The following is a 26,155-nucleotide window of genomic DNA, read 5'->3' on the forward strand; positions in this document are numbered from 1 at the left end:
CTTTGGGCTTGTTTTTCTGGTAAATTGAAAAAAAAACAGTGGTTCTTAAACATTTTCATGTCAAAGACCCCCAAATTAATTTGTATTTGTCCACACGGACCCCATCTTATTTTTTATTATTTTTTGCCAGGGACCCCCATACCAGATTTGTCTTCAAATGTTTTTCATTCTTTCTTTCATCACTTTTCAACAAGTTTTTTTGGGGGGGAAAAGCAGATCTACAAGCTCACAACGCGTCACATGTGAACTTGTAGATCTGCTATTTTAAAATAGCTGATGAACATGTGGCCAAATAAGTCGCTTCTTTTGGGCTTGTTTTCATAGAACCGGTTGCTTGTTTCTCTCGCAAAACCTGGCAATGCTGCCTTCGCCGCGTCGCCGTCGAAGCTCACGATGCTCCCCTTGCTAGCGCGCTGAATTGTGGGCACTTTTCAGTGTGTGTGCCCCTGGTCCTCCCAACTTCACATCCTCCTCCTCCTCCTCCTCCTCCTCCTCCTCCTCCCCTCTCTCTCTCTCTCTCCCTCTCTCACTGGGAGGAAAATGGCTGCTCCGGCGGCGGCGGCGGCGGTGCAGAGCTCCCCGGGACCCGGGCAGTCGCTGTGCCCCAGCTTCGCAGTGGTCTGCTCCTTCATGGAGCGCTACGGGCCGGCGCTGGACCTGCCCGACATCACCTACCCGCAGATGGAGAGGTATCTGCGGGACACGGAGACAGGTGAGGAGGCTCTGTGTGGAAGGCTAAGGGAAGGAAAGGAAGGAGGGCCGCCTGGAGCCGGAGAGAGGGGGGGAGGAGAGGAGAGGAGGAGGGGAGGGGAGGGGAGGGGAGCGGGGGGGTAGAGAGATGAGGGGGAAGGAGAGAGAGAGAGCGAGAGAGAGGGGGGGAGCAGAAAGAAAGAAAGCTGCGACACTTGAAACCGAAGCATAGAGAGAGAGAGAGAGAGAGAGAGAGAGAGAGAGAGAGAGAGAGAGAGAAGGCAGGGGGGCCTGTACTGTCTAACACCACCACCATCATCATCATCATCATTAACTGTGTGTCGGGCGGTTGGGGGGGGGGTTTACAGGTAGAGAGAGGGGAGGGGGTCTGTCTGGGGGTCTTCCAGTGCCTGTGTGGATATTGATCATTCTGTACATGACAAACTTAGTATGGAAGCCATGATGCAGTAACAACACACACACGCACGCACGCACACACACACACACACACACACACACACACACACACACACACACACACACACACACACACAGGAGTCAGGCCACAGCTAGCTAGCTGCAGATTGTTGTTGTCAGGTGTAATTTTTCACTGGCCTGGCCTTATGGAACCAGAATTAGGGAATGGGGAGGCAAAACACACACACACACACACACACACACACACACACACACACTATCATCACAGTGTCCTGTTGTTTTATATTCTGGCCCTTAGGTTGTTGTTGTGTTAACACAGTATTGTTGCTGTACTCTCGCGAGGTTTGTTATTATGATATCATAAAAACAGTGGATGTTATTTTTTTGGCACACGGTGGCTGTCAGGTCGGCGCATGCGCGGCGTGGAACTGTGTTACTGTGTAAAGGTTAGCTTGTTGGCTAACTGGTGTTAGCCTCGCGTTCTATCACACTTTATAGCAGAGTATTTATGGAACGTAGTGTGGTTTTCATGTCCCCAGGGCCGTAATCCGCTAATAAAGAGTCATTTCTCGGCGTGTGACTGGTGTTTGGGGTTTTAAAGTGTCATTTTGTTGTTGCTTTAGCCTCGTTGTCATTACAGCTCTCTGGCTAGCAGACTTTTACTCTAGAGCAGGGGTCTTCAACAGGGGGTCCTGGACCCCTAGGGGGTTCTCCAGAGTTGCTACAGGGGGGCCGCTATATCTTTGTGTGACATGATTTTGTTTTCTTTTTTTTTCTCACATTTAACCATTTGAACCCTAGCATCCCTTTTCTGAGGAGAACTTTTGCCAAAAATAGCAGATCTACAAGCTCACAATGCCTTGCACTGCGAGACGGTGTGAGCTTGTAGATCTGCTATTTTTGGCAAAGAGGTAAAAGTGTAGAGGGGAAAAAGAGCATACCAAGTTAAAAAAAAAGTTGAATCTGAAACACAATTTTATACAATATAGAGGGGGTCCCTGCTTCATCTCTCTCTCAGCTAGGGGGTCCTTGGCCTGAAAAACGTTGAACACCCCTGCACTATAGCTTACATTAATATATGATCTACAAGCTCACAACACATCGCGTGTGAGCTTGTAGCTCTGTTCTTTTGGGCAAGTGACACGTACTGCCAACTTGTAAATTAGGCTCCATCAGACAGTCAACAACATGGCCCACAGGCCCAACATAGGCCTAATTAAGTTAACATTCACACTGTATCAAATAGTCAAGTAATGCTTATATACTAACAGTGTTACTACTACATCAAAACAATCTATGCTTCCATGAATGTTCCTTCGTTCCATTTGATTCTCAAACGTTTTTAATTTCAAGGACCCCTCAATTTAGTATGCATTCGGCCACAGATCGAGACCCCCATAACTCTGAGGGTGTACAAACAGAACCAAATGGGCCCGTAAGCGTGCATTTGGTTACATGATTTTTGCCTGATGAAGACCTATAAGGTCGAAACGTTCCGCCATTAAATAAAATACATTTTGGGAGCTTTAAACCAGTGTGCGGATGTTTTACCGTCTCCTTGATTCTTGCCTTGATGTCCAGCACCTGGCCTAAATAAGGGTACAAGATGTGCACACAATCTCCTCTGTGAACACTCTCAGAGATACCTATCATTTAGTTGGGGACCCCCTGGCACCCCCACAAGTACTTTGAGAACCACTGATTTAGTTAATTTTGTAGCCAAGTGATGATGATGATGATGATGTCAGGTGAGAAAAGGGGGTTAAAATAGATTAGTTCAGTTTTAAAGTAAACTCCTCCTTTCTCATGAGTATTCCAAGTGTATGAAACCACACAAACAAATGGTAACTCATATTGTGTCTCATCTGTAGTTCCAAAGCCCCTGGTGGAGCTTCATGTGAAGCTGCTTAGAAAGCTGGGGAAGTCCGTCACTGCTGATCGCTGGGAGAAGTACCTGGCCAAGGTGAGTTGACTTGACTTGACGTGTGTAAAGATCAGGGACCGGATTGGGATCCGGAAACGGATCCAACATTGAGGAACCAAATCGGTTCCATCGCATTTGGAACTGTTTCCGGAAAATCGGTTTATCACACTGTCAAATCTGGTATGTGGATTTCACGTCTGCTGTGCTGTATACAGTTACAGTTCTCAAATGTTTTAATTTCAAGGACCACCTTAACTCTCAGACTTACAGACCTGTAAGGGTCCATTTGGAACCTTGTAAAGGGAACCGTTAAGGGTTCGGACCGTTAAGAGGGAATCGGTAAGGAACCGCAAACGTAAAAATTCTAAAGGATCCCGAACGCTAATTAAGATTTTGTGCGATGAGGGAATCGACGCCCTATAGGCACCATAGGTGCAGGTCATTGCTTCTTGCCTAACAATGTAATGTATATGAGTGGCCAACTGTCCTATATACAAATGCAAATCACCTGTGCAGGAGTACTCCAGCTATTGGTAAGAACCAAATGGACCCTTATTGCCTTATAACTGTGATTATAGCACAATATAGATAGATTATTATAATGTATTACAACTGTGATATTTACAATACACTATAATGGATTATAACTGTGATTATAATACAATATAATCCATTATAATTTATTACAACTATGATCCTGGTCTAAATAAAAAGCCAGTGAGTGATCAGTCATTATGAAGTGTTTGGCCCTGTTTGGCCTAGCTCAGACTTACCCTGGAGTGGTGCCAAAATAGGCACCCATTTCAGACCCCTTTGACACCCTTGCAGTGGAAACGGCGGCACCAGTAGGCGGTGTGATGTGGTGTGGTGTTGGGGCCGGTGGAAACCCAGCACCACTGTTGTGTTGTTTTCTAGTGGTCGCCTATGTTTTCAGAATATGCCAAGCCAAACTTCTGGGGTCGCAGTTGGCTATTCGATTACTGATTGATAGTCCTATTGAAGAGTGTACACGAAAATAAATCACTATCCATTTAGGATAACGACTCAATGAGTTATAATTGTATGAGGTACAGTAGCCGTATGAGTTACAATTCTATAATATTTATTTTTTTCATATTTATAAAACCAGTAACATCCAGTGATGTGCTCATTCTGTTTTTCAAAGCGACTGTCTGCAGTTCTCTTGGTTGATTCAACACATTATTATAAAAGTGCTTCATAATATGGCCCGCACGCTGATTTCTATACCACAGTGTGGTCTCCAGAGCCACAGGGCATTATTAATCCAATAACTTAATCCTCTTGGATGTGTTCAACGTATGTACAGTATAAGAAAAATGGTTGGCCACGTCACGTTAAGGGAGAAACAAGGCTTTCTACATATATAAACCCAAATTATGTTTAATTAAAAAAAAATCACACCCTGTGTGAAGTGGGCGGTGTCTTGCTAGCTAATCACAATACTGAATGGAGTCAACCAATCATGTTCAAAAGATAAATACATTTATTGAAACACTCTTTATGATGGACGAAACCATAACTTGAAAAAAACAAATATTTGGTTTTTTTCAAGTTATGGTTGCTTATATAGGGCTATGCACATGTGTCATGTGACACTGGCCAATCACAGTCCTGAATAGATTGTGATTGGCCAATCACAGCGCAGGATAATTCTACAAATTTCCTGGGCCCAGATCACAGCGCAGGAAAATGTACATTTTTCCAAATCTCACTTATAGGGGCGGTTTCACCGCCCAAAAATTAAGGGCTTGGCTTTTAAATTTAAATTAAACAAAAGGCCTTTTCTCTGAAACTGTACTGTAGCTGATAGGGAGACAGCTAGGAAACCACAAGGCAATGGAAAACATTTCCAGAAGGACAGATGATGGTTTAATTGTATTTGGATGCTTTTCGTCGTGTAGGCCCAGTCCATAATGAGAAGGTTGGCTTCGTTCACTGATTTCATATACTGAAGTCAGATGCTCTACGTATTTGATATAGTTGTTGTGTCCAAGGCTCGTGATGTGCACTGCAATGTTAATTTGTTTAAATATGACATCATGTTACATTTCTCCAAGTGTTCACATTTGGGGGGAAAAAAATCAGAAACGCCCATCCATAACACAACACTCAATTCAAAATATTCAGATTTATTTATGGAAAACCTCAGGAGGACCCACTCATGACTAGGAATGCATTCTGTCAAAGCCTCTATCTCCCGTACACTCCATCTCCCTCTCAGCTTTGCTACTGTTTCAATGAAATACAAATGCAAGTGGTGAGCCCACACTCCTGAGTACTGTATGTGACTTACTATAAGCATTTTTCCTCTAGGTATGCCAGGATCTGAACAGTACTTGGGCATGGGAACTGGAACAAAAAGGCTACCAGGAAATGACCATGGAGTGCAAGTCAAGTATCCTCAAAGTACGACTAGCACACAATAACACAATATTACTTTCATTGAAATGATTACAAACTAATGTTAAAACAAGCTACTTTTGGGCCCTGAAATACTGGCCAAGTATCCGTTTTAAGTAAATCTTCAGGATTTAGATGTGGGAATTGTTATCTTTAGTGACTGAAGCCATCTTGACTGTCTCTCTCCATTCCTCCACTACTTTCTCTCCCTTATCCCCAACCTCCTCTCCTCTAACCTAACCATTCTCTCACTCCCTCTGTACACCTCCTGGAACCCTCGGCTCCTTTTCCATCTCTCTTCTCCTCCTCCGCCCTCCCGTCCTCATCCACTCCATCTCCTCGGCCAACCCCTTCTCAATCACCATGCTATCCCTACACTTCACTACTCTTCTCTACCCCCTTTCTCTTCCTCTCCTCCCTGACGTCCAGTATCTCTGCGAGTGTCAGTTTGACGACAACCTGAAGTTCAAGACGCTAATCAACGAGGAGGACCCAGACAAGATGCGTCTGCAGCCAATCGGGAGGGACAAGCAGGGCCTGATGTACTGGCTGCATCTGGACCCGGAGCAGAACATCCGGCTGTACACGGAGGAACAGGACGACCTGGACGGATCCTCGTGGAGGTGTATCGTCAGGTAGTGCCTGTCCTGCATGTTGTTGTGTTATGTTTAAAAATACGATGTAGGATTCCGAAGGTGAGCTTTGGTTGTTTAGTAATGAAAACCGAGGTTCAGTGATGATGATAAAAGTTCTATTCTATTCTATCACAGTACCACTAAAGGTGTCTTGTCAGATACTATTATCAACTGATATATCCCCTATTGTATAGTATATGATATTCATCTTAAGTCAGCAATGTCTAGTTATTTCTACTGTACTTTATTTACAGTTACAGTGTTGTAGTTCTCAATTTGTTAATGTAGTATATGAAATGAACAACACATTCCCCTATATTCCATTCCCAGTGCTCCTCTTGTTCTATGTCCCTGTGACCGTTACCCTGCTGCGACCCATGGTCGAGACACACAGGTCTAATGTAGGCCGGTGGATGGTTGGTGGTACTGAATCCAGCCGCTGACCCCAGACAATGTCTCCTCCCCAGGACCCGTAATGACCTGGCTGAGGCTCTGGAGCTGCTGAAGGCCCAGGTGACCCCAAAACAGGACCAGAGTGCCTCCACCGGCGCCAGCCCCTCAGAGAGAGAGGGACAGACGGATAAAGATACAGGTAAGACACCGGGAGATTGATGCGAGGTTGTTTCTACACATCCACGATGAGCTGTAACTTAAAAAATGTGCGCGTACACTGACCAGCAGCGTCTTATGCTAGCTGCATGGTTGAAAGAGAGAACGCAGCTGGGCTTTAAGTGGTTTAAAGTGAATACGAAATAAATACATGGAGGAATACAACATCACAGAGGATGTAAGCATAGATCAGTTGAGAGATGTGCTTTGAATCATGGATGGATAATTGACAAAGGGTGCTGAGGTATTTAGAATCAGGGTCTCTGGACACTGAATTTGCTCCCTGAAGTAGTTGACTGCTCACCTTTTTATGCAAACTGTTGTTTTTCTAGAGGAAACGGGAGCTCAGAAGAAGCCTGATGCAGATGATGATAGCTCGGAGAATGAGGCCGGTAGTAGAGACACGACCGCGGTCAGTTGTAACCAACAGTCTTCCAGGACCACCGAGGAACACACAGACTGCAAGATGGCCGTCGATGTAAAGGTAGAAGAACCCCTGATTAAAGGTAATGAAATTAAAAATGGTGTCTTGTTCTCTGCATAAGGTCCTCTACCTCTACATTCTCCTTTTCAGGCCACAACCCTCCAAAATAATCATAATTGAACTGGGGACCCCCCAAAATAATCATATTTGAACTGAGGATCCCCCAAAATAATCATATTTGAACTGAGGATCCCCCAAAATAATCATATTTCAACTGGGGACCCCCCACCCTGACAAGCAGTTGGAATTGTAGGGGTTGAGGCATTACATTTAGTTTGACTCGGTTCCACAGATAAATATTTTGAAAATAGCTGATCTACAAGCTCACAACGCCTCGCAACGTGAGGCTTGTAGATCAGCTATTTTCAAAAAAAATTTAACATCAACATTTCTTATATTATTTGACAATTTGGCCAATGTTTGACCAGTTTGTTGATGACTTTTGATGCAGTAATGGTATTTTTTCTTAATTTTTTTTATTTTCTTAAAGGTCCTTAAATTGTCACTTAACTGTCATCTGGGGACCCCCCCATAATCATGTGGGGACCCCCCTGGGGCCCCCGACCCACAGGTTGAGAACCACTGCTGTGGTTGTCAACTCTGGTCCTGGGGATCCAGACTGCTGCTAGTTTTCTATTCGACCATTCATCTACCCGCTTCTCAAGGCTAGAATGCAAACCAGCAGTTCTCTGGCTTCTTAGGACTGAATATGAGAACCATTTATTGCTTTTAGTATGATAGTGCTTACTGAACTCTCCTGACAGAAGTTCACTGAAGGGATAGTAAAGTCACCCTACAACTTTGCTAGCATATTAAACTCACATCATATCTTTTTTCATCCTCACACCTACGTCGCACCGCAGATCCGACCGATATGCCCATAATTTGGAAATCTCTGTATCTGTCATTCCTTGTCCTCTTTTATGGGCATGTGACGGGGTTATGTCTGAGTCTTAGTGACGGGCGCTAGCCCTCCCAATGCTCCCATTAGCTGATTTTAATATAATATGTAATGGGTATTTCATAGAAGACTGACGTCATAGATGACTTATGTCAGAGGCTTGTCACATGAAGTCTGTGGTCCATATTGGAGCCACACCATTCCCGTGTCTCTCTCATGATCCACATGATTCAGTGTATCGTGTTTTTGACTGTTTATTTTTGCCAGACCCAGGGGGTCGGGCCTACATGAGGCTTTGTCGGTCCCCCTCTCCAAACGTTTTCATCCATACATGGGCATAAAAGAGGTCTGTCTACTGTCCTCTTTTTGATTGGCCAAGCTTAGCATGACGTAGTGCTCTGATCTTTCAACCACTAGGGGTCTGGCAGTACCAGGTCTCCTGGTTCCCTTGTTCCTTTACTAGTGTTTTATTTCTGACTAGACTCATCCTAGTTTTCTGATCCTAACATTCTTCAACACAACTTAAACTTTATTACTTTAGAAGTATACAGGTGTAAAAGATTGGGTGAAAGTGTTGCAGTTTTTTAGAAAAGAGTTATACGGGTAAAGAAACAAGGTTAATAAATTCGGATAAAAAGTTAACACCTTCCTTATTTTTTCCTAACCGCTAGATCCCTCCTTATTTTCTGAAGCTCACAGACTTGGCCGCTCTTTATTTTCTGCTTTTTTTTGTGTGTTTTTAGTGATAAAACAGGAAGAGGTGGAGCCTGTTGAAAAGGAAAACATTTCAGCTGAAGTGAAAGAAGAGCAAAGCGAGAGCAAACCGGAGGGTAAACTCCAGGAGTTGCCAGCGGTCATCGACAACCGCGTGAGCACGATCACCGCAATTGTCAAATCAGAAACCAGGCCAGATGCAGATGCCCCTAGCAATGCTGTGTCCGTTGTCAAGGCGCCCAGCTCGGTGACGGCGAAACAGAGCACCAACCGGGAAGAGGAAGTCGACCACGCTGTCGTCAGGAGTAACCAACAGGCCAAGATACCGCTGAAGAAGAGAGACCTCAAGCTTGACGAGGGCTTCCAAGGGAACCGGCACCACGGGGGCAACCATCTTACCAACAACAACAGTAGCAGTATCATTGTGTGTAATCCCCTGGTGATGCAAAGCAAGGAAGGGCAGGGGAGAGAGGAGAAACAGCCAAACTCATTAGCGCCCCCTCTCAGCCCGGCCGCCCAACAGCAACAACGGCAGCAACCACCGGAAACGTTGTCCAGTCAGGAACTGACCAACGGGAAGGCTTCTCTCATCCCATCCCTCCTCCCGTCACACAAGGAAGGACAGAACGGCGTCGTAGGGGTTGCAGGTCAGGTCGGAGTCATAGGTCACGTGGGGGTCATCCGAAGCCCCCTGGAGCGACAGCGCCCGCCCGCCTCGGAGCCACAGGAGCGAAACGGTCCAATTGTGGAGCACAAAAACCTGCCGAGCGAGGAGGAGGAGCGGAACAGAGTGAAGAGACGGGAGGGAGGAGAGAAAGTGCCGGAGAGGGAGGTGTGCCGGCAGTCAGTGCTCGTGAGGAAGGGCCCTGTTGGAGGGGACACGGCCCCTGCAGTGCCCGGAGCGATGCCCCCTAGTGTGCTGGTGGAGAACCAGACAGCCAGGCCCTCCTCTGACTCCAGCAGAGTCGCTCAGGCGGTGGAACAAATCGAGAAGCCGGCGTCAAGTTGCGTTTCATCTGCTTCGCAGTCCACAGAGGCAAAGGAGGACTCTGAAAGCACCACGGAGGCCTGCTTGCAAGATCCCGGGTCCAGAATCCATGGCGAGGATGACGAAGACCAGAAAGAAAAGAGAAGAGAGGGATCGGAGGCAGAGGGAGAGAGAAAGGATGACGCAGAAGAGAGAAAGAGCCCTTTGGGAAAGACGGAGAGCGCTTCAGAGACGGCCCTCGAAGCTCCCAAGCTGCAGGAAACGGAGGAGTGCCAGGCCGAGGGGGACGAAGCCCAGGTTAGGGTGAAGGGCGCGGGGCAGGGTGCGGAGGACAGCAAGGGTCCACGGGAAAAGGCTTCCTCGGAAGTCCAGAAGGAAGGCATCCGACTGAAGATCAAGATTCCACCTCACAGGAGGAGGAGCAAGCACAGAGGAAGAGAGGAAAAGGACGAAGAGAAGGAGAAGGATGAAAAAGAGGAGGAGACCCAAGAGGAGGGCAGGTCCCTGAGGAGATCTACTCGGATAAGCAGGTATGGCATGTACTGTGTATTTGTGTGTGGGCGTGCATGCCTATACGATATGTGTATTTTCTCATATTTCATATGCCATTTACCTTACAGTAACATGAGTCATTGTTTTTGTGTGAAGTGAAAGTACGAATAGAGCCCTTAACCATGGCACTGTTCTAAAAACACTCTACTGAGCTACACTTAAAAGATACCTTTTCATGTTTCACATTAGCTTTTTGAATAGCACCATTTGTGCCTAGCATCAGTTTGGTAAACATTGTTTCATGACATTTAAGATGTCCTCGTCACCTTGCAAAGCTACAAAGAATTTGCTTAAAGGTTTAATGACATTCACTTTTACACCACATTCAAAGTCTTTGTCCTGGTCCTTCAAAAGTGTACAAAAAGTTTTAAGTGAAAATTCCATTCCAGTGATCCACTGTAGGTGTTTTTCTCTCACATTTCTAAAGCCTTTTCAACTGCAATGAAAAAATAAATCTTTGCCTGCGGGTGTCGCTGGTGAGGGATTTTGCCTGTCAATCATCGCCTCTGCTCCGCCCCCCCCAAAGGAAAGGATAGGGGAGGGGAGGGGCGAGGAGGAGAGTGGGCGGGATTAATCGACTGTGACCTCACTGTCGAAGGGCCAAGCTCAGATTACTTTTCAGCCTAATTATTCAGAAAACCCCAGACCACAGAAAATCCACTGAATGTTCTAAGTTCAGGTTTTTTGGGTGTAATTGAGGTCATAAAACCCCAAATAAAACATTGAAAATAAAAAAAGTGAAAATGAATGTCATGATACCTTTAACGTATTGTTGTCTGGCAAGGCTCAATAGGTTTTTGCAGTTACTTTGCAGGTGATGGGATCAGCCTTTAACAATTGCGTTACATATGCTTACTAAATATACTATGTTTTCCAGAGTTTTGTGTGTCATTCACTTCCATTCACTAATCGCTTCCATTTCATTCCCATCCGCTCTCTTGAAGATCTTCTGCTTTGCCGATCTGCAGGCCCAGCTCCAAGGTGGCTGAGAGCCAGAGCAGAAAAGCAGACAAGAAACCAACATCGGCGAAGGGTGAGGAAGAAGAGGTGGAAGAGGAAGAAGAGAGGCAAAAGGTAGCGGTAAAGAAAGACGGCTCCGATGGGCCCACTAGGAGACCCAAGGTACAGTAACTGACTGTTATAGTGGGTGCACGTGCGCATTCTCAACACTATGATAATGTTAAATAATAAAGCCTACCGTGATCAAACGTTATTCTCCATTTTTGCACGCTCAGGGTAAACGGAGGCACCGGCGTCCCCGGTGGTCGAACACCCGGTCCAAGAGACGCAAAGTGAACGAGGGCGGGCAGCTCGAGGAGGAGGATGGAGGGAAGGAAGGGAGGGAGGACAGTGAAGGAGGAAGTGACTCTGATTCCAGCCATTCGGAGGGGATTCCCAACGAAGATGCCTGCTCCCACTGTGGCCTCCCTAATCACCCTGAATTGGTGAGGTTCTGTGTGCAGATGACCAAAATGTTTTATTTTTTAGAATCTAAAATATAAGTGCAGTGCCAGTTATGATTATGTTGTCATCCTAATATCCTATTTTTGTACCCAAGTGAAATGTTCCCAATACTTAGGTGTGTGCGTGTGTGTGTGTGTGTGTGTGTGTGTGTGTGTGTGTGTGTGTGTCGCTCTCCACAGATCCTGTTGTGTGACTCCTGTGACAGTGGCTACCACACTGCATGCCTCCGGCCTCCTCTCATGATCATTCCAGATGGGGAGTGGTTCTGCCCACCCTGTCAACATGTAAGAGAGAGAGAGGGGCATGCGTGCATGCATATTCTATTGACCTTTATTTATTCAGGGGAGTATAACATATACAAAAAACAATACAATTTTAAATAAAGTGCAATATGATATATATATATACAATCTAAAAAGAAAACACATATTGCAAATACATAAGGGCTACACAAAGCATGTGCAGTCCTTATGTAATGCATCCTCAAGTAGTACCCTAAATGTCTATAGAGACCAATTTATCCAGTTTCAGAGAGTTTGTTCCATTTGTCGGGGGTATAAAAGATGAAACCAGTTTTTCCTTGTTCACTGTTCATTCGTGGAGTGATGGGTCTAATGTGTGTCTGTGAGCGTGTTTGATATCCTGCGGTTTTTGGTTCTAAAAGTGAAAATAAATACAATGGGAGCTTGCCAGCCACATAGGGCCTTATAAATAAATAAATAAAACACAATGTTGCTCTCTACGAATGGCGAGAGAAGGCCAGTCCATTTTTTCATATAAAATACAGTGATGAGTGTGAAAGCCATCGCCGGTAATGAAATGTAAAGCACTGTGGTAGACTGCTTCGCTTGTGTGAGAGATGCTGCTGAATAGTAATGTTCTGTTGGTTGCTTAAAATGAAGAGGTGCATATCGAAATGGTCTCGGAGTCTTCTCTTGTGATCAATGATTAATAGTGATGCGCAGGTTGACCCGTTACCCACGGGTCAACCCGCGGCGCGGGCGGACAGTCAAGATTTCAGAGGCAATTATGCGGGTTGCAGGTGTTGCGGGTCATCAACACCACTCTCACGCAAAATAAATCACATTTAAGCCTATTATTAATATTAATATTTGGATAAAACTACCATTAAAACCCATCATAATTATTTGAAGTTTTTATCATGATCTGACAATGTCTGTGGGTTCATTCGCGACAGCCTGGTGCTGCTGTGTATCACAGCGCTGCAGTTATCCGATAGATCAGCCTATTCTTCGTACCATGGTGTTGCGCGTTGAAAATATCAGACTTACAAGCTCACAACACGTCGCAACGCGCCGCGTTGTGAGTTTGTATGTCTGCTATTTTCGATAAGCAACAACACCGCCATACGGCAGCACTGCGTACGGGTGGTTCGCTCGGGTGTAATGATAAACAGAACCGGGGTCCCGAAGTGATAGAATCTGAACCAAGCCGGACCCACTTGACGATAATAAAACCTGTCAAAACCAGAACTCGTCGTGGATATTATACAAGCAAGCACAGTGACTGTCCGTCTGCAATGGATAAAGTGTTAGTGGCGAAAGTTGGTGATACACATTACAGGCAACTAAGGCAAGTAATCAACCTCCCTTGCGCCATCATTCATGTATAACATTAACAAAACTAAACACAAGCTGTAGGTTTTGCATATTAAGGTTGCTAGATGTAAAGGCCAAAACATATATTAATTTGTTTATACTGATGTGCGATGTACGCTACGGTTTCACGCAGCAGTTCACTCACACTCACTCATGATTATCTTCTTTTTTTTCACCGCGGGTCGCGGGGCGGGTCGATTTATATATCGTTTTGCGGCGCGGGTTGAGGCGGGTTCGGTTCCGTGGCGGGGCAGGGCGGGTCATGAAAAAACCCGACCGCGCATCACTAATGATTAAGTATTGATGAGTCCAAAAAGAAAATGACAACCAACTGATGTCATACCCAAGAATGCATCATGCACCAGTAATGGTTTAAAATGCTTGAAGGAGAGGAGAATCTGCCGCATGTAGCGAGTCCCTTTTAGGTTGAAACTAAATTGTTTGGTTTTGAAATCATTTCAAATTCAATCAGTTCTTTCTGGGAATGTAAAAAATTAGAACAAACATTTCCTACGGATAGCGAACATATTTAACTTTATTGTTGGACACAGATAGTAGCTGTGTTTTTCCGTGTTCTTCTGTAGAAGCTGTTGTGTGAGAAGCTGGAGGAGCAGTTACTGAATCTGGACAGCGCTCTGAAGAAGCGAGATAGAGCTGAGAGGAGGTACAAGCACACATTAATAAATCATATTTAAAGAGAACTGAGAAGAGCTAACGACACATACAACCATAAAACAACACATTGATAGTTTTTGTCCCTCCTTTTGTCTCTCCTGTCTCTTCAGGAGGGAACGGCTGGTGTACGTTGGAATCAGCGTAGAGAACATCATCCCTGTAAGTAGATGATTATGTATTGTATGAGTGATATGACAAATCAATACCACCATTATTTTAAAAAATGTACTCGATTAATGAATGACTATTAACTCATTCCCTGTCTAGGACGTAAAAAACGTAATTTTTTCCAATTACCAAACCTGCCTAGGACGTAAAAAACGTCATCAAAACGTGATTTTTTTTTTTGACCCAAAGACCAAGGAGATATGATTTTTCGAAGATCTAGACTCCCATCCACTTCCTTGTTAACTTAAAACTAAAAAATTCTGTATCTCGGCTCCTGAGTACTTTTTCTTTTTCAATGAAAAATCTCTGGCAGTGGGCAAACGCGGCCAGATATAATTCAGGCAGTGAATGAGTTAAAACAAATAATGAAAATAAATAGTGAACATAGCAGATGTGAGCTTGTAGATTGTTTATTTCCGCTATTTGTACGCCACTATTGTACAATGATGTACAATACAGGGATAATCGATAGTTAATTATAAAAATAAATCTTATTGGTTCTGAATGTCAGTTTCGATGTATTCTCGGTTAACTGCCCAGCCCTATCATGTATGTCTGTTATACTGACTGACCCGGTCAGTCTGTTTAACCCATTAAGACCGGGGACGCATCTGCGTCTCATTTTAAGATTTATTTTGGCTATTCAAAAATAGCAGATCTACAAGCTCATAGCGCGGCACCGAGTGCCGCGCTACGAGCTTGTAGATCTGCTATTTTTGAAAAATCTTGAAAAAATATTTTCCATATTTTTTTCAAAAAACGGTTGAGATTTAGATTTTTTTAAAGAATCGCCTCAGGTCTTAATGGGTTAATGAGAATGCTAATGTTTAATATGCTGAAAATGACTCCTTCAGGAGGGAGACGAGGAAGGGGAGAAATCAGAGATAAAGAAGAAAGACCCCAAGAAGAGTAAAAACCTGGGCAGGAGATCAACCCGAAACAGGAAGTGCATCAGCTATAGGTAGGGTTTGTGTACTGAAACGCTGTGTCAGTATGCCACCGGTTCCTGTAGGTCCTGTACCTACTGGCAGATTCCAGTGCTTCAGTGTGGCCACACGGACCGATTCAGTCTATTATTTTGAACTCCAGCTTCGTGAGCCTCTTTTCACGGCTGTGTAGCTGCCTCTTAAATACTACAGTAGACAGCAGATTAATTACAGGCGTGTCTGTTTACTGTTTGGTGCACCAACTCCTGTCCTCTGGCAAGCCACAATGCAACGTGTTGTGAGTGTATAGATTAGATTGACCATTTACAGCGAGCTACACTGTAGTGCGAACTGCCTTATTCCATATTGTTGAAGCGCAAGGGGGCGGGGGGCGGGTGGGGAGAGAGTCAGCGCACTGAAGTCAATCATTTATGAAAAGGCTACTATAGGCTACAGTGAAGTCATTATTCAGTCCGACTTCACTGTAGCCTATAGTAGCCTTTTCATAAATGATATTTGTACTTAGGCTGTCTTGAAAGTTTATAATATTTAGAGAAATTTAAAGTTTAAAATACAAAAGTAGTAGGCGAGAATTAGCAAACTGGACATTTAGACTGAATGTTTCCTTTATCCTCATCTTGCGCTAATGCACGCATCCGTTGTCCGTCAACAACACAGTAGTCTGTGCCTTGACTTCAGTGTGCTGACTCTCTCCCCACCCGCCCCCTTGCGCTTCAACAATATGGGATAAGGCAGTTCGCCACTGTAGTATGACGAGAATATAAATTAAGCATACAGCTGACAACAACCGTACCTCAGCACCACAGTGACGGAACAGTTGTGAAATAATTAAAGGCATTTTTTATTATGTGTGTAAGGAACTGCAGATCTTTTTTCTACAGCAGATTCTTGGAAAGACTGAAGGGACTTATGTGTGTGTTTGTGCCACAGGTTCGATGACTTTGATGACGCTATTGATGAGGCGATAGAGGAGGACGTCTCAGAGGTTTATGGAGGAGGTGAGAAGATGAGGAGGAGAGGAGAAAAAAAGAAACGCTTGATTTGGTGGATTAATGAACTTCCCGTTGACAAGACTTGCTGTGTCAAAGATTCAGACCATTTAGGCCCACACTATGGACTAGGGCAGCGATTCCCAACCTGTGGGCCATGATGATATTGCAAGTGGGCCCCTAAATAATTGACAAAACACTATGATTTTATTGATAATAACAAAAATATTAAAATAAGTCATGGAATCTTTTCTTTAAAAAAATAGTTTTCCTCATGATAGCGATAAATAGGAAATTAAAGTATGCTGCGTAAGTTTCCAAGAAGGAATACAATCGATTGATTGACATAAACATAAACATGCTCTGAAAATGCACATAGCCCACCCATCTGACCACTTAACACAGCAGCCGTATGGAACTCAAAATCTCTATTGACCTTGTGGCATGGTCTCTTTGGCAATAGATTAACGACCCTGTTGCTCATTTGTAGGTACGGGGCGGGGCAAAGACATGGCCAACGTCCAATCAGAGGAAGGAAAAGAGCGGCCACAAGTCAGGACCCAGGTTCGTCGCCCCTTGAACAGGAAGAGACGGAGACTCAACGACCTGGAGAGTGACAGCTCAGCCGCCGAGAGTGAAGATGAGTTCATGCTCAGCAACAGGTACTGTAACAAAAACCAGTGGTTCTCAAACTTGTTTGTGCCAAGGACCCCCAAATTGATATGTATTTGGCCACGGACATTATTATTATTCAAAAGATTCCAAACATTGTAGCTATTTTTCAAAATAAAAAATAGCAGATGTACAAGTTGTGAGCTTGTACATCGACAATTTTCAAATGGACAAAATATATATAGAATTGGTTAATGTATGTTTTGTAATAATTATCAAAATCTACAAAATAACTAGTAACTAAAGTTTTCATATAATTGTAGTGGAGTAAAAGTACAATATTTGCCTCTGAGATGTAGTGGAGTAAAATTATTGAAATTTGGAAATACTGAAGAAAGTAAAAATACCTCAAAATTGTATTTAGTTATTTTCCACCACTGGTTGAAAGAGATCAGTAAATTGGGTCGGAAATTGTGGTTTAAACTAAACAACACTCAATGACTGTGATGCTCGTGAATTAGTGTGATATGTAAGGGGAAACGGTGACTTTAGAATGTCAACGCAGGACATGATCAGACAGTCTGATGAGAGGGGGATACCAGTAGGATTGCAGTGCATAAACCCCTCATTACAAAGACGAATGCGCATTTGAGCGTTTTGTTTGTTTTAGATTTTGTGTTATTTCTTTGGCTGTTTTGAGCGTTTATTTGATCGCCACAGTGTATGCAGGAAACACAAAGGGAGACAGTAGGGGAGTGACATGCAGCAAACGGTCCGTCCGGCCGGGAATCAAACCCGAAGACTCGCGATCAGGTATTAGTGCCCATGTGGTACGCGGGTCGCCCCCCGATGAGTTGTGTGGTGCAAAAACCATAGGCGCTGGTCTCCGGACGAATTTGCTATCCCAGCCAGATTTCTTTTTCTTCTTTTTTCTGTTTTCTAAAGAGCTGAAGAGACAGGGAGACCCCTGTTATTGAACAAACACTATAGAAATAATTTTACTCTATGAATAAAATATCACTTGCATATATCACTCAAACAGTTTGCCTCCAACTCTTCTCTTCTCCTCACAGCTCAGAGGAGGACGACTTTGTCGTATCAGGGGTGGAAGATGACGACGATGACGATGTGGCCAGCGACGCGGGCAGCTCGGCCAGCGGTGTCCGCTCCAGGCGGGCACCGAAACGGGCATCCAAACTCCGACCTACCAGGACCAAACAACACAGGACACGGAAACGGCTGAGAAGACGAAAGAGACACTCATCTGATGAAGAGGAGGAGACTGAAGAAGAGAATGGTGAGTCGGAGCAGAGACGTTGACCATAGATGTGTACACGCAGATACATTTATGCAAATATTATGATAAAACAAACAAACAATGGAGGGAGGTCAAGTGGGATTTAAAAAAATCGAAGCAAAGAATCGTAACAATTTCAGGCAGTCATTTTTCACTCTTAAACAGAACTTATTTCCCACTTTTTGGCTATCGAACATATCAGCCACTTTCAAAACTGAAAAAGATTTCATTTGCTTTTTTCCTCCTCCATGTGCTCCTCTCTCCAGACTCTGAGTTCTCCAGCGACATGTCTGACAGCGATGTTGACAAGAAGAGGCGGGGACTGAGGCGGGGCCAACGACAGCAGGTGAACTACCGCGAGACTGATTCGTCTGACAACTCCCAGGCCTCCGCCGGCCGGGATAAGGCTAAGGACAAGTCCCTCAGCACAAAGCGCAAACGACATCTCTCCAGCGACTACAGTAACGGTCAGTCTAGGGATGGTGTAGAATAGATAATCTAATTTAACCACTTTACCTGTCGTCCCTATTTTGAGAATGTCAATGATGTAAAACCTTTTTTGAGCAATTTTCAAAAATAGCCAATCTACAAGCTTGTGTCTTGATTTTATTCCTTAGTCTTAGCCTTTTCTTAGTGGTTTCTTTCCTAATAAAGTTGTTTTTCTTGTGTTGTCTTTTGTAAAGCGTCTTTGGGTACTTTGAAAAGCTCTATATAAATTTGCGTTATCTTATTATTATTATTAAGTCCACAAAATGTTCACAACACGTCGCGCTGCGACATGTTTTGAGCTTGTAGATAGAATGCATGTTTAGAAGCATCTTCCATAAACATGAATGGTCTCAGAAATGTCATAAAAGCAAAGGTCAAAGCCTCAATCTGTGATTTCTTCAACTGGTTGGCTGTATGTAGCCTGGTAAACCCTCCCTCCGGAAATCTCATTTGTAATTTAATTCAGGAGTGAGTCTTACCCATTCGGTAATTTGGCTGTGGGCTGGAGTTGGGCGGGAGTAATACCGTTGACTGACAACCCCTTCAGCCAATCAGCAGTGTTCCCCTTCAGCCAGTGCATTTTTACCACCTCCAGACTAATGTGACGCAACAGGACTTTTGAGACGGCCATGCCCAAAACAGGTTGCCTTATTCGGATACATGCGTGAACTGCCCGCCCCTGCCGGTTCTCTGAATTTTTATTTTTAAATAGCCTTGATTAATGATTAATTGACCACATATATGAAGTTAAACAACTAAATTCTATCCAAACGATATCTTAAAAGTAAATTCCGTGCCTCAAAATAGAAGTTTTGAAGTTTAAAAGAGAGTAGAAAACACTGCGGTCAAAAAAGATGGCTGCCGTTCGTTTTTGGTCGGCTGCACTCAGGCTGCACTCGGTTCCATTCGGGCTCACTCGAACTCGCCACCTGATGGGCCAACTTTCGCTGTCAATCACAGAACGATGAGCGACGATGCTGATAGGCGTGTCCATTTGGTGAACGGGCTAGAAACGCCCAGACAAGCCTTCAGGCCAGACTCTTTCCTGAAATCAAATATAAATGAGATTTTCCGGAGGGAGGGGCTTTACCAGGCTAGGCTGTATGTAGAACAGCAGCAACATAGGTTTAGAATGGTAATGCTACCTAAACATCATTAAGTTTTCAGTCATGAGATTTTATTTAACTTTTTTCCTTTTTTTATTTTTTATAATTTAAAGCGGCCCAACATTTTTTTAACCCATTTTTCTCCCCAATTTAGTTGTTATGCCAATTGATTCCTCCCCACACACATTTCTGTGTTGTCACTGCTGTTGTATCCTACTGATTCACTTGCCAGTGAGGAGCATGTGGAATTGGAGATGTAGTCGTTAGGTTATTTTCTTACTCTCTGGATGTATTTTAACTTTTTCACTGTCGTTTGATGCTTCATAACCATATACTGTATGACTAAAATGCCTGGGTTCAGTTCATTATTTCTGGAACACAGTTCTTCTATTGAATAATTATTTTTAAGTCGGTGGGATTTTCAATAGGAAAATAAATCTTCAGGAGGTTTTCTAATTTGCGTTTTCTTTGGTTGACACAGCGTGTATTTGTCTTTGTCCACACAGCGTCTGCCTCTTCCAAAGACTCAGAGGATGACGATGACTATGAAGAGGAAGAGGCTGAAGACGACAACCGCAGAAGGAGAGAGAAGAGGCGGCGGGGTAGGAGAGACGCCGAAGATCTCAGGCGGAGGGTAAAGAGGAGACGACGAGATGACGAGGAGGAGGAGGAGGAGGTGGAGGATGCTGGGGAGAGGAGGCGGCGGCGGATGAAACGGAGGCTAGCACAGGAGGAAGACGAGAAGAGAGACAAGCGCAGGAGGGGGACGAAGAAGAAGAAGGAGGAGGAGGAAGAGGAGGACTTGGAGAAGATGGGCCGGGGGAGGAGGAGGGAGATCCTGACGCAGCAGCGGCGCAAGCGGCTCGCTCAGATGCTGAAGAAACGACGGCCCTCCACCGAGGAAGACAACGACGAAGAAGACGAGTCCGGGGAGTCGGAATCGTCGTCGTCGGAAGAGGAGGATCGGCCTATCCGGAAAAGACTCAACCGCATAGACTCCGATGATGATGATGATGATGACGATAAAGGGGAGGAAGAGGAGGAGGAGGAAGAAGAACCGAAAACGACGACCAAAAAGTCTTCATCCGGCGAGAAGAATTCTCGCATCGCCAGGGACGACGACGACGATGACAACAACACCAACAGCAATGAGGAGGATGATGATGAAGAAGATGATGACACTCAGGAACAGGGGAAGGCTGGCCGCAGCCGGTCTCCAGTAAACGGACACCGGGCCTCCAGAGGCACAAAGAAGCCTGGGGCTGGGAGTCCAGCTAAACCCAGGGACAGTGTGGGGTCAGGCGGGCAGAGCAGGCACAATGGCCCTTTACCTCCGGAGGACGAGGAGAAGGAGGAGCAGACAGACTCTACAAACTTGGTCCACAACAGTCCACAGTCGTGATGGCTGTGTCAGTGTGAATAAAGCTGGCTTTTTTTTCTTTCTTTCTTTCTTTTTTATACTCATGCCTTTCACCAGTAGTTCACCTTTTAATTTGGACCTCTCGCTGTCTCTCTTTCCTCATTCTCACACTCCCCTTTGTCAGGCGTTTTCTCTGCCTCTCCCTCCTGCCATCTTTACGCCTTTCGCCGCCTTTCCTCTCCTCTTAACCTACCCCTGCCCCCTTTTGTTGTGGTAGAGTCCACCATGACATCCACAGAGGCCCAGTACAGCCCAGTCTCTCCTACTGTACATCCTGGCAGATTGTGACTGCCAACAAGCTGGGCCAAAAGCACCTTCACCCCCCCCCGCCCACCCCACCCCACCCCACCCCACCCCACCCCACCCCACCCCACCTCCAAGTGGCAGCGTTTCACATTTGGACAGACTCACGTACACGGACATGCGTATATACAGTACACACACACACACACACACACACATACGCACAACCAACCAGAGGTTCAGCTGATTGTCCCTTAGCTCTAAATTAGTATTGGGTCAGGACACAAAACATGTCACACTTCTGTTTCTGAAGGGCAACTAGAATACTAATGAGCCAGAGTCGTAGAGAAGGAACTAACTTCCACCCAGTTTGGGCTCCAAACGGGGCTTGTAAAAGCGAGAGAGCCTCTGGTTTATATGGACACGTTGGTCCATTGGTCATGTACCTCATTCTAAAGCACTTCATCATTCTTATGGCACTTAATGTCCCGCCTCCAGGGACTGTGATTGGTCCGAGCTCAAACCCAACATTTTGTCCACTCAAAACTCGGTGCACTGAAAGGTCACAGGTTATACAATCGAAACGGCCAGTGCATCCTTTTGCAAGTGTCCTTTTAGCGAGACACTGATCCCCTGCCTGCTGACTCACTGTAAGTTGTTCTGGGTAAAAGCAGGAAGTCGCTGTTGGGCTGAAACCCTGTATGTCCAAAAACGCTACTTTTCAGGAAATGGGAAAAAATAACCTGCGTTCCAGTGGATCGTTATTATTCAGTCTCAAGCTCTTGTTAATACTTTTCATTGAAATACTTTTTCGCTACTTATGCGCAACACTCTTGTATGACAAAGTAAGTAAGAAAAGAAAAAAGTGGAAATATGGAGATACAAGGTTTCTGTCCAACAATAACAAGGGGCTGAAATGCCTAGATTATAAATGACCTAACAACAAATGATGGAGTGGGCAGAGGTGTTCTGGTTTGAGATCGGGTCGGCGACTAAATCAGTCCACACTCACAGAGCCTCATGCAGGAGGTGAGCACATGTTTGCTGTATATACTCTGCCTGTATACCGTTCTTTGTAAGATAATAGATGTTCTGTTCTTTTAGTCCTCTTGTAAAATATAGTGTTCTATTTTCTATATGAAGGAGAGGAGGATAGATGCTGCTCTGAGCGATGTGTGTGTATCGATAGGTTTGGTCATGCGTTTCATTGCTTTTGTCTTGTAGAATATGACCGGCATGGAGCCTCTGCCGGGGCCTCATTCATAAAAAGTTCCTACAGTGATTTTAAAACTCAAGCAGAGCAGTTTTAACAATAACTTATAGCCAGATGTTTTGATCTATCAATGATTTGTTTTGGTGATCCAAGAACCAAACCAATATATTTTAATAGTTTTTATTGTTTAAATCTTATTCTTCAAAGTGATCCTATGATGCAAGTTGTGAAGTAAGAACATTTTAATATGAGGCCCCTGGAGTGCAATGATTACAGGACGTTACAAAGAACTGAATACTGTCCATATTCAGCCCTATGTGTTCTTACCTAAAGTTTTTATTGTTACTCATTCCTGCTAAAGACCCCCAGGTTGACAGGTTTTGTTGGAGTTTATAAGGAGGAATGGAGCTCTGTTTTGTGTATAAAAAAACAAAAAACGTGGTTCTCAACTCCTGCTCCCAGGGACTCGGATTTCAATAAAGTGATTTGAAGCAGACGGCACCCTGGATTCGACAATGCATCTTTAAGGCAACACATAACAATTTACAGACTGTAGCTTTAGTTTGCAGTTTCTCTAGTGTCCCAGATCACATGGACAGGGGGGGAAATACGGGCATGCACGCAGAGATCTTGTGCATTTATAATGGATGGATTAGATGTCTACACTGAAGCCAGCAGTAGTCTGGGTGCACAGGACCAGAGTTGAGAACCACTTATGTTTGACAGTCTTGCTTTTAACTATGTACAGTATAATTTGAGTTTGTTCATTTGTTTATAGTCTCGCATCAACACGTCTGAAATACACTTCTTTACATTGTTAAGGAAAAAAAGATACATTGGAAGAACAATATAAAGTAACAAAAAAACATTTCAAACCTATAAAGGAGATCGTGATGAGTCAGATTGGCTTCTCTGTCATTATAAGGTCTGACTGCAATGTGCAAGAAGGACTGTAGGTGGTGCTTGGTCCTTGCAATGGGTGTGGAGAGAAAAGTGTTGTTTCTCATTAGCCTACCGGTGCTGTATAGTGTGGCTGGAACTGGGAGACGGTCATGCAGTGGGTGGGATGGATGGGTTCATGTCTTTTAGCAAAGAGATTGTGTTCCTTTCGAGATGGAAGTGGAGCCCAGATGTTAAATGCCCTGTGTTGCCCTCATTCCACCACCTCGTGTATCCAACCAGAAGGACATGTCCATACCACGGTTATTATAGTTTAAACATTTTATTTCGTTTTGACTTTTGTTTTCAATTTCAGTTTAGTTTTCATTAGTTCTCAAAGTGGTTTGCTAGTTTAGTGTAGCTTTTACGTTTGAAAAGATTTATTTTCGTTGAGTTTTAATGGTAGTTTTATTTATTGTAATTTGGATTAGTCAGGGGCAAGACTCAACAAGGTCAGAAAAATAGCAAAAAAGACAGATCTATAAGCTCACATGTCGCACTGTGATGCGTTGTGAGCTTGTAGATCTGTTAGCTATTTTTGACAGAGTAAGGACATTTTCTACATGATTTTAGTTAGTTTTAGTTGGTTTTGTAAACGCAATACTGTTTCAGTTCGTTTTTTTTAAAGCCTTGTTTTAATTTGTATTTCAGTTAACTAAAATGATTGTTCAATTCTAGTTTTTGTTATGTTGTTGGTTTTAGTTTACTATAATAACCCTGGTCCATGCACACACAAGCAAGCACTGAACTCTGATCACTGAACTCTCATTGTCTCTTTCTTGCCATTAAAACATTTTTAAAATATACATTTCAGTCTTTTAATGTTCCTTTGTTATGACCTGAGGAACAATGTCAAAAATGGTCACCAAGGGGAAATTTGATCATTTCATTAGATTTCTTTCCCCCCAACTTAATTTCGAGAAAGGGACAATGTTTTTTATGGCATATACAGTACATGTTTCTCTCCCATGCACCTGTCACTTGCAGTATAGGCCTGGAAAGCGGATATGAGTCATCTGTTTCTTTCCCAACCACAATTGTGCACTGAAAAGTCTAGGACAGAAAAACACGGTGATATGCCCCCCACATTGAGAGGCCCAAAGTTCTAAATCCCTTTAAGTGCTCTTTCCAATGTTGTACTGCCCTTATTTCACAGGGACAGCTGTTGAGGGCCATATAGATTAAGAGAAACTGTCTTCATAGTCGTATTCCATCAAAAATAACACATTGGGGAGGATGAAATGGAAGGGTAACAGCTAAAGGTGTATAAAGACAACAGTACTGCACATCTGAGGGTGAACACATGAGGAACTCATTGGGTAAATAATGTAATAACTGTCAAATAGTGAACACCATTATCTGTACAACCGTGTACAGAGAATATTTGCAACTGAAGGTGTACATAACGAGTAACAACTGTATAACTGTACAAAATAATTACCTATAACTGAGTGCATACACAAAATAGTAAAAGGTCTGCACAACGGAGGGTGTACATAAATGATAACTAGAAACAGAGCATGTACATAAGAGTCACTGTACAACAGAAGGTGTACAGAAACCATACATGAAGGTGTGTACACAACAGTTACTACAACTGTACTTCAGGAATACATGTTCTTCCGAGGAAATACGTGAGCTACTCTACTGGAGTAAATGTACAAGTCAAAGTGTTCACAAAGTATAACTGTACACAACAAGCTATGTATACAGTAACTTCATGACTAAAATGTACAGAAAGAAGTGCTATAGAACTTAGATGTTTACATAAAAGAGTAAATGTACATTTGAAGATGTACACAACTGTATGACCCCAAGTTGTGGGAAAAGGAGAGAATTTCTAGACTGATTTTTGTTGCCTCCATTCTCAAGGTAGTGTGAACTTTTATTTAATCCGGCTCTCTTATCATTTTCAAGCTGTACTGAGCGTGTACTGAACATGGCAGTGATCCACTGGTCCTTAACTCTCGACCTGCAGTACTGGGAGTTGCTGGCTTACATGATGGACCCGAGTTGAGAATTGCTGGGTTGAAAAAACACCAACTATTGATTATCTTGTTAGAGATTATTTAATTGATACTTTGATAATTGATATTTTTGGGGATTAATTGAATAATCGAGAAGTTTGCAAGATTACAGCATTGTGATCGATTACATTGAAAATCAATCAAAAGTGTTGCACCCCTAGTAGAAATCTGATCTGCGACCAGTGGAACCACACTGAAGCCTGACTTGAGACTTTAGTCGGCAAAGTTTTCGAGTATAAATTAGGCTTGAGTCGTAGAGAAGGCTCTAGTCTGCAGACATTCCACCTCACCAATGATCTGGGATCCATTCCAGGGACTTCTTCTGCAAAACCAAAACCATCCTGATTCTATTTGAATACTAAGACCTGAGGCCGATTCTACAAATGCCTTCTAATCAGTAGTTCTCAAACTTTTTCGTGCCAAGGACCTCCAAAATGATATGTATTGTGCCGCGGATCTCCCATCTGAAAATGTTTTGTGCCAGGGACCCCCCAGAAGAGAAGAATTGTGTTAAAAAGAAATCAAAAATATACAAAAAAAATTACACACTTTCAAGATCTTTCTAAAATGTTCAAAAATATCAGATGTCGC

The 26,155-nt window shown here is 43.8% G+C and overlaps 2 protein-coding genes across 2 annotated transcripts in view; one reads left to right on the forward strand and one right to left on the reverse strand.

Moving 5' to 3' along the window:
- The window catches only part of aamdc (adipogenesis associated, Mth938 domain containing), a 282,823-nt gene that overhangs the window by 19,645 nt on the left and 237,023 nt on the right, over positions 1 to 26,155 (reverse strand). The window lies entirely within an intron of this gene.
- rsf1a (remodeling and spacing factor 1a) lies at positions 294 to 24,214 on the forward strand. The gene is made up of 18 exons (XM_080427820.1): positions 294 to 712; positions 3,000 to 3,091; positions 5,387 to 5,479; positions 5,903 to 6,108; positions 6,576 to 6,700; positions 7,050 to 7,223; positions 8,846 to 10,334; positions 11,301 to 11,478; positions 11,592 to 11,801; positions 12,000 to 12,104; positions 14,024 to 14,103; positions 14,225 to 14,273; positions 15,137 to 15,243; positions 16,160 to 16,227; positions 16,709 to 16,880; positions 17,904 to 18,127; positions 18,394 to 18,594; positions 20,229 to 24,214. Exons 1-18 carry the CDS (start codon positions 541 to 543, stop codon positions 21,122 to 21,124), a joined length of 4,641 nt encoding a protein of 1,546 aa, XP_080283946.1. The 5' UTR covers positions 294 to 540; the 3' UTR covers positions 21,125 to 24,214.

Source organism: Gymnoscopelus braueri (assembly GCF_963280865.1).
Source record: "Gymnoscopelus braueri genome assembly, chromosome: 5".
In the NCBI taxonomy this organism is placed as follows: Eukaryota; Metazoa; Chordata; class Actinopteri; order Myctophiformes; family Myctophidae; genus Gymnoscopelus; species Gymnoscopelus braueri.

Excerpts from the sequence above, each read along its gene's own strand:
- rsf1a (XM_080427820.1), top strand. The coding sequence starts at position 541 with ATGGCTGCTCCGGCGGCGGCGGCGGCGGTGCAGAGCTCCCCGGGACCC. Across the intron at positions 11,802-11,999 it reads TCCCTAATCACCCTGAATTG|ATCCTGTTGTGTGACTCCTG; the intron begins GTGAGGTTCTGT and ends CGCTCTCCACAG. Across the intron at positions 14,274-15,136 it reads GCGTAGAGAACATCATCCCT|GAGGGAGACGAGGAAGGGGA; the intron begins GTAAGTAGATGA and ends TGACTCCTTCAG.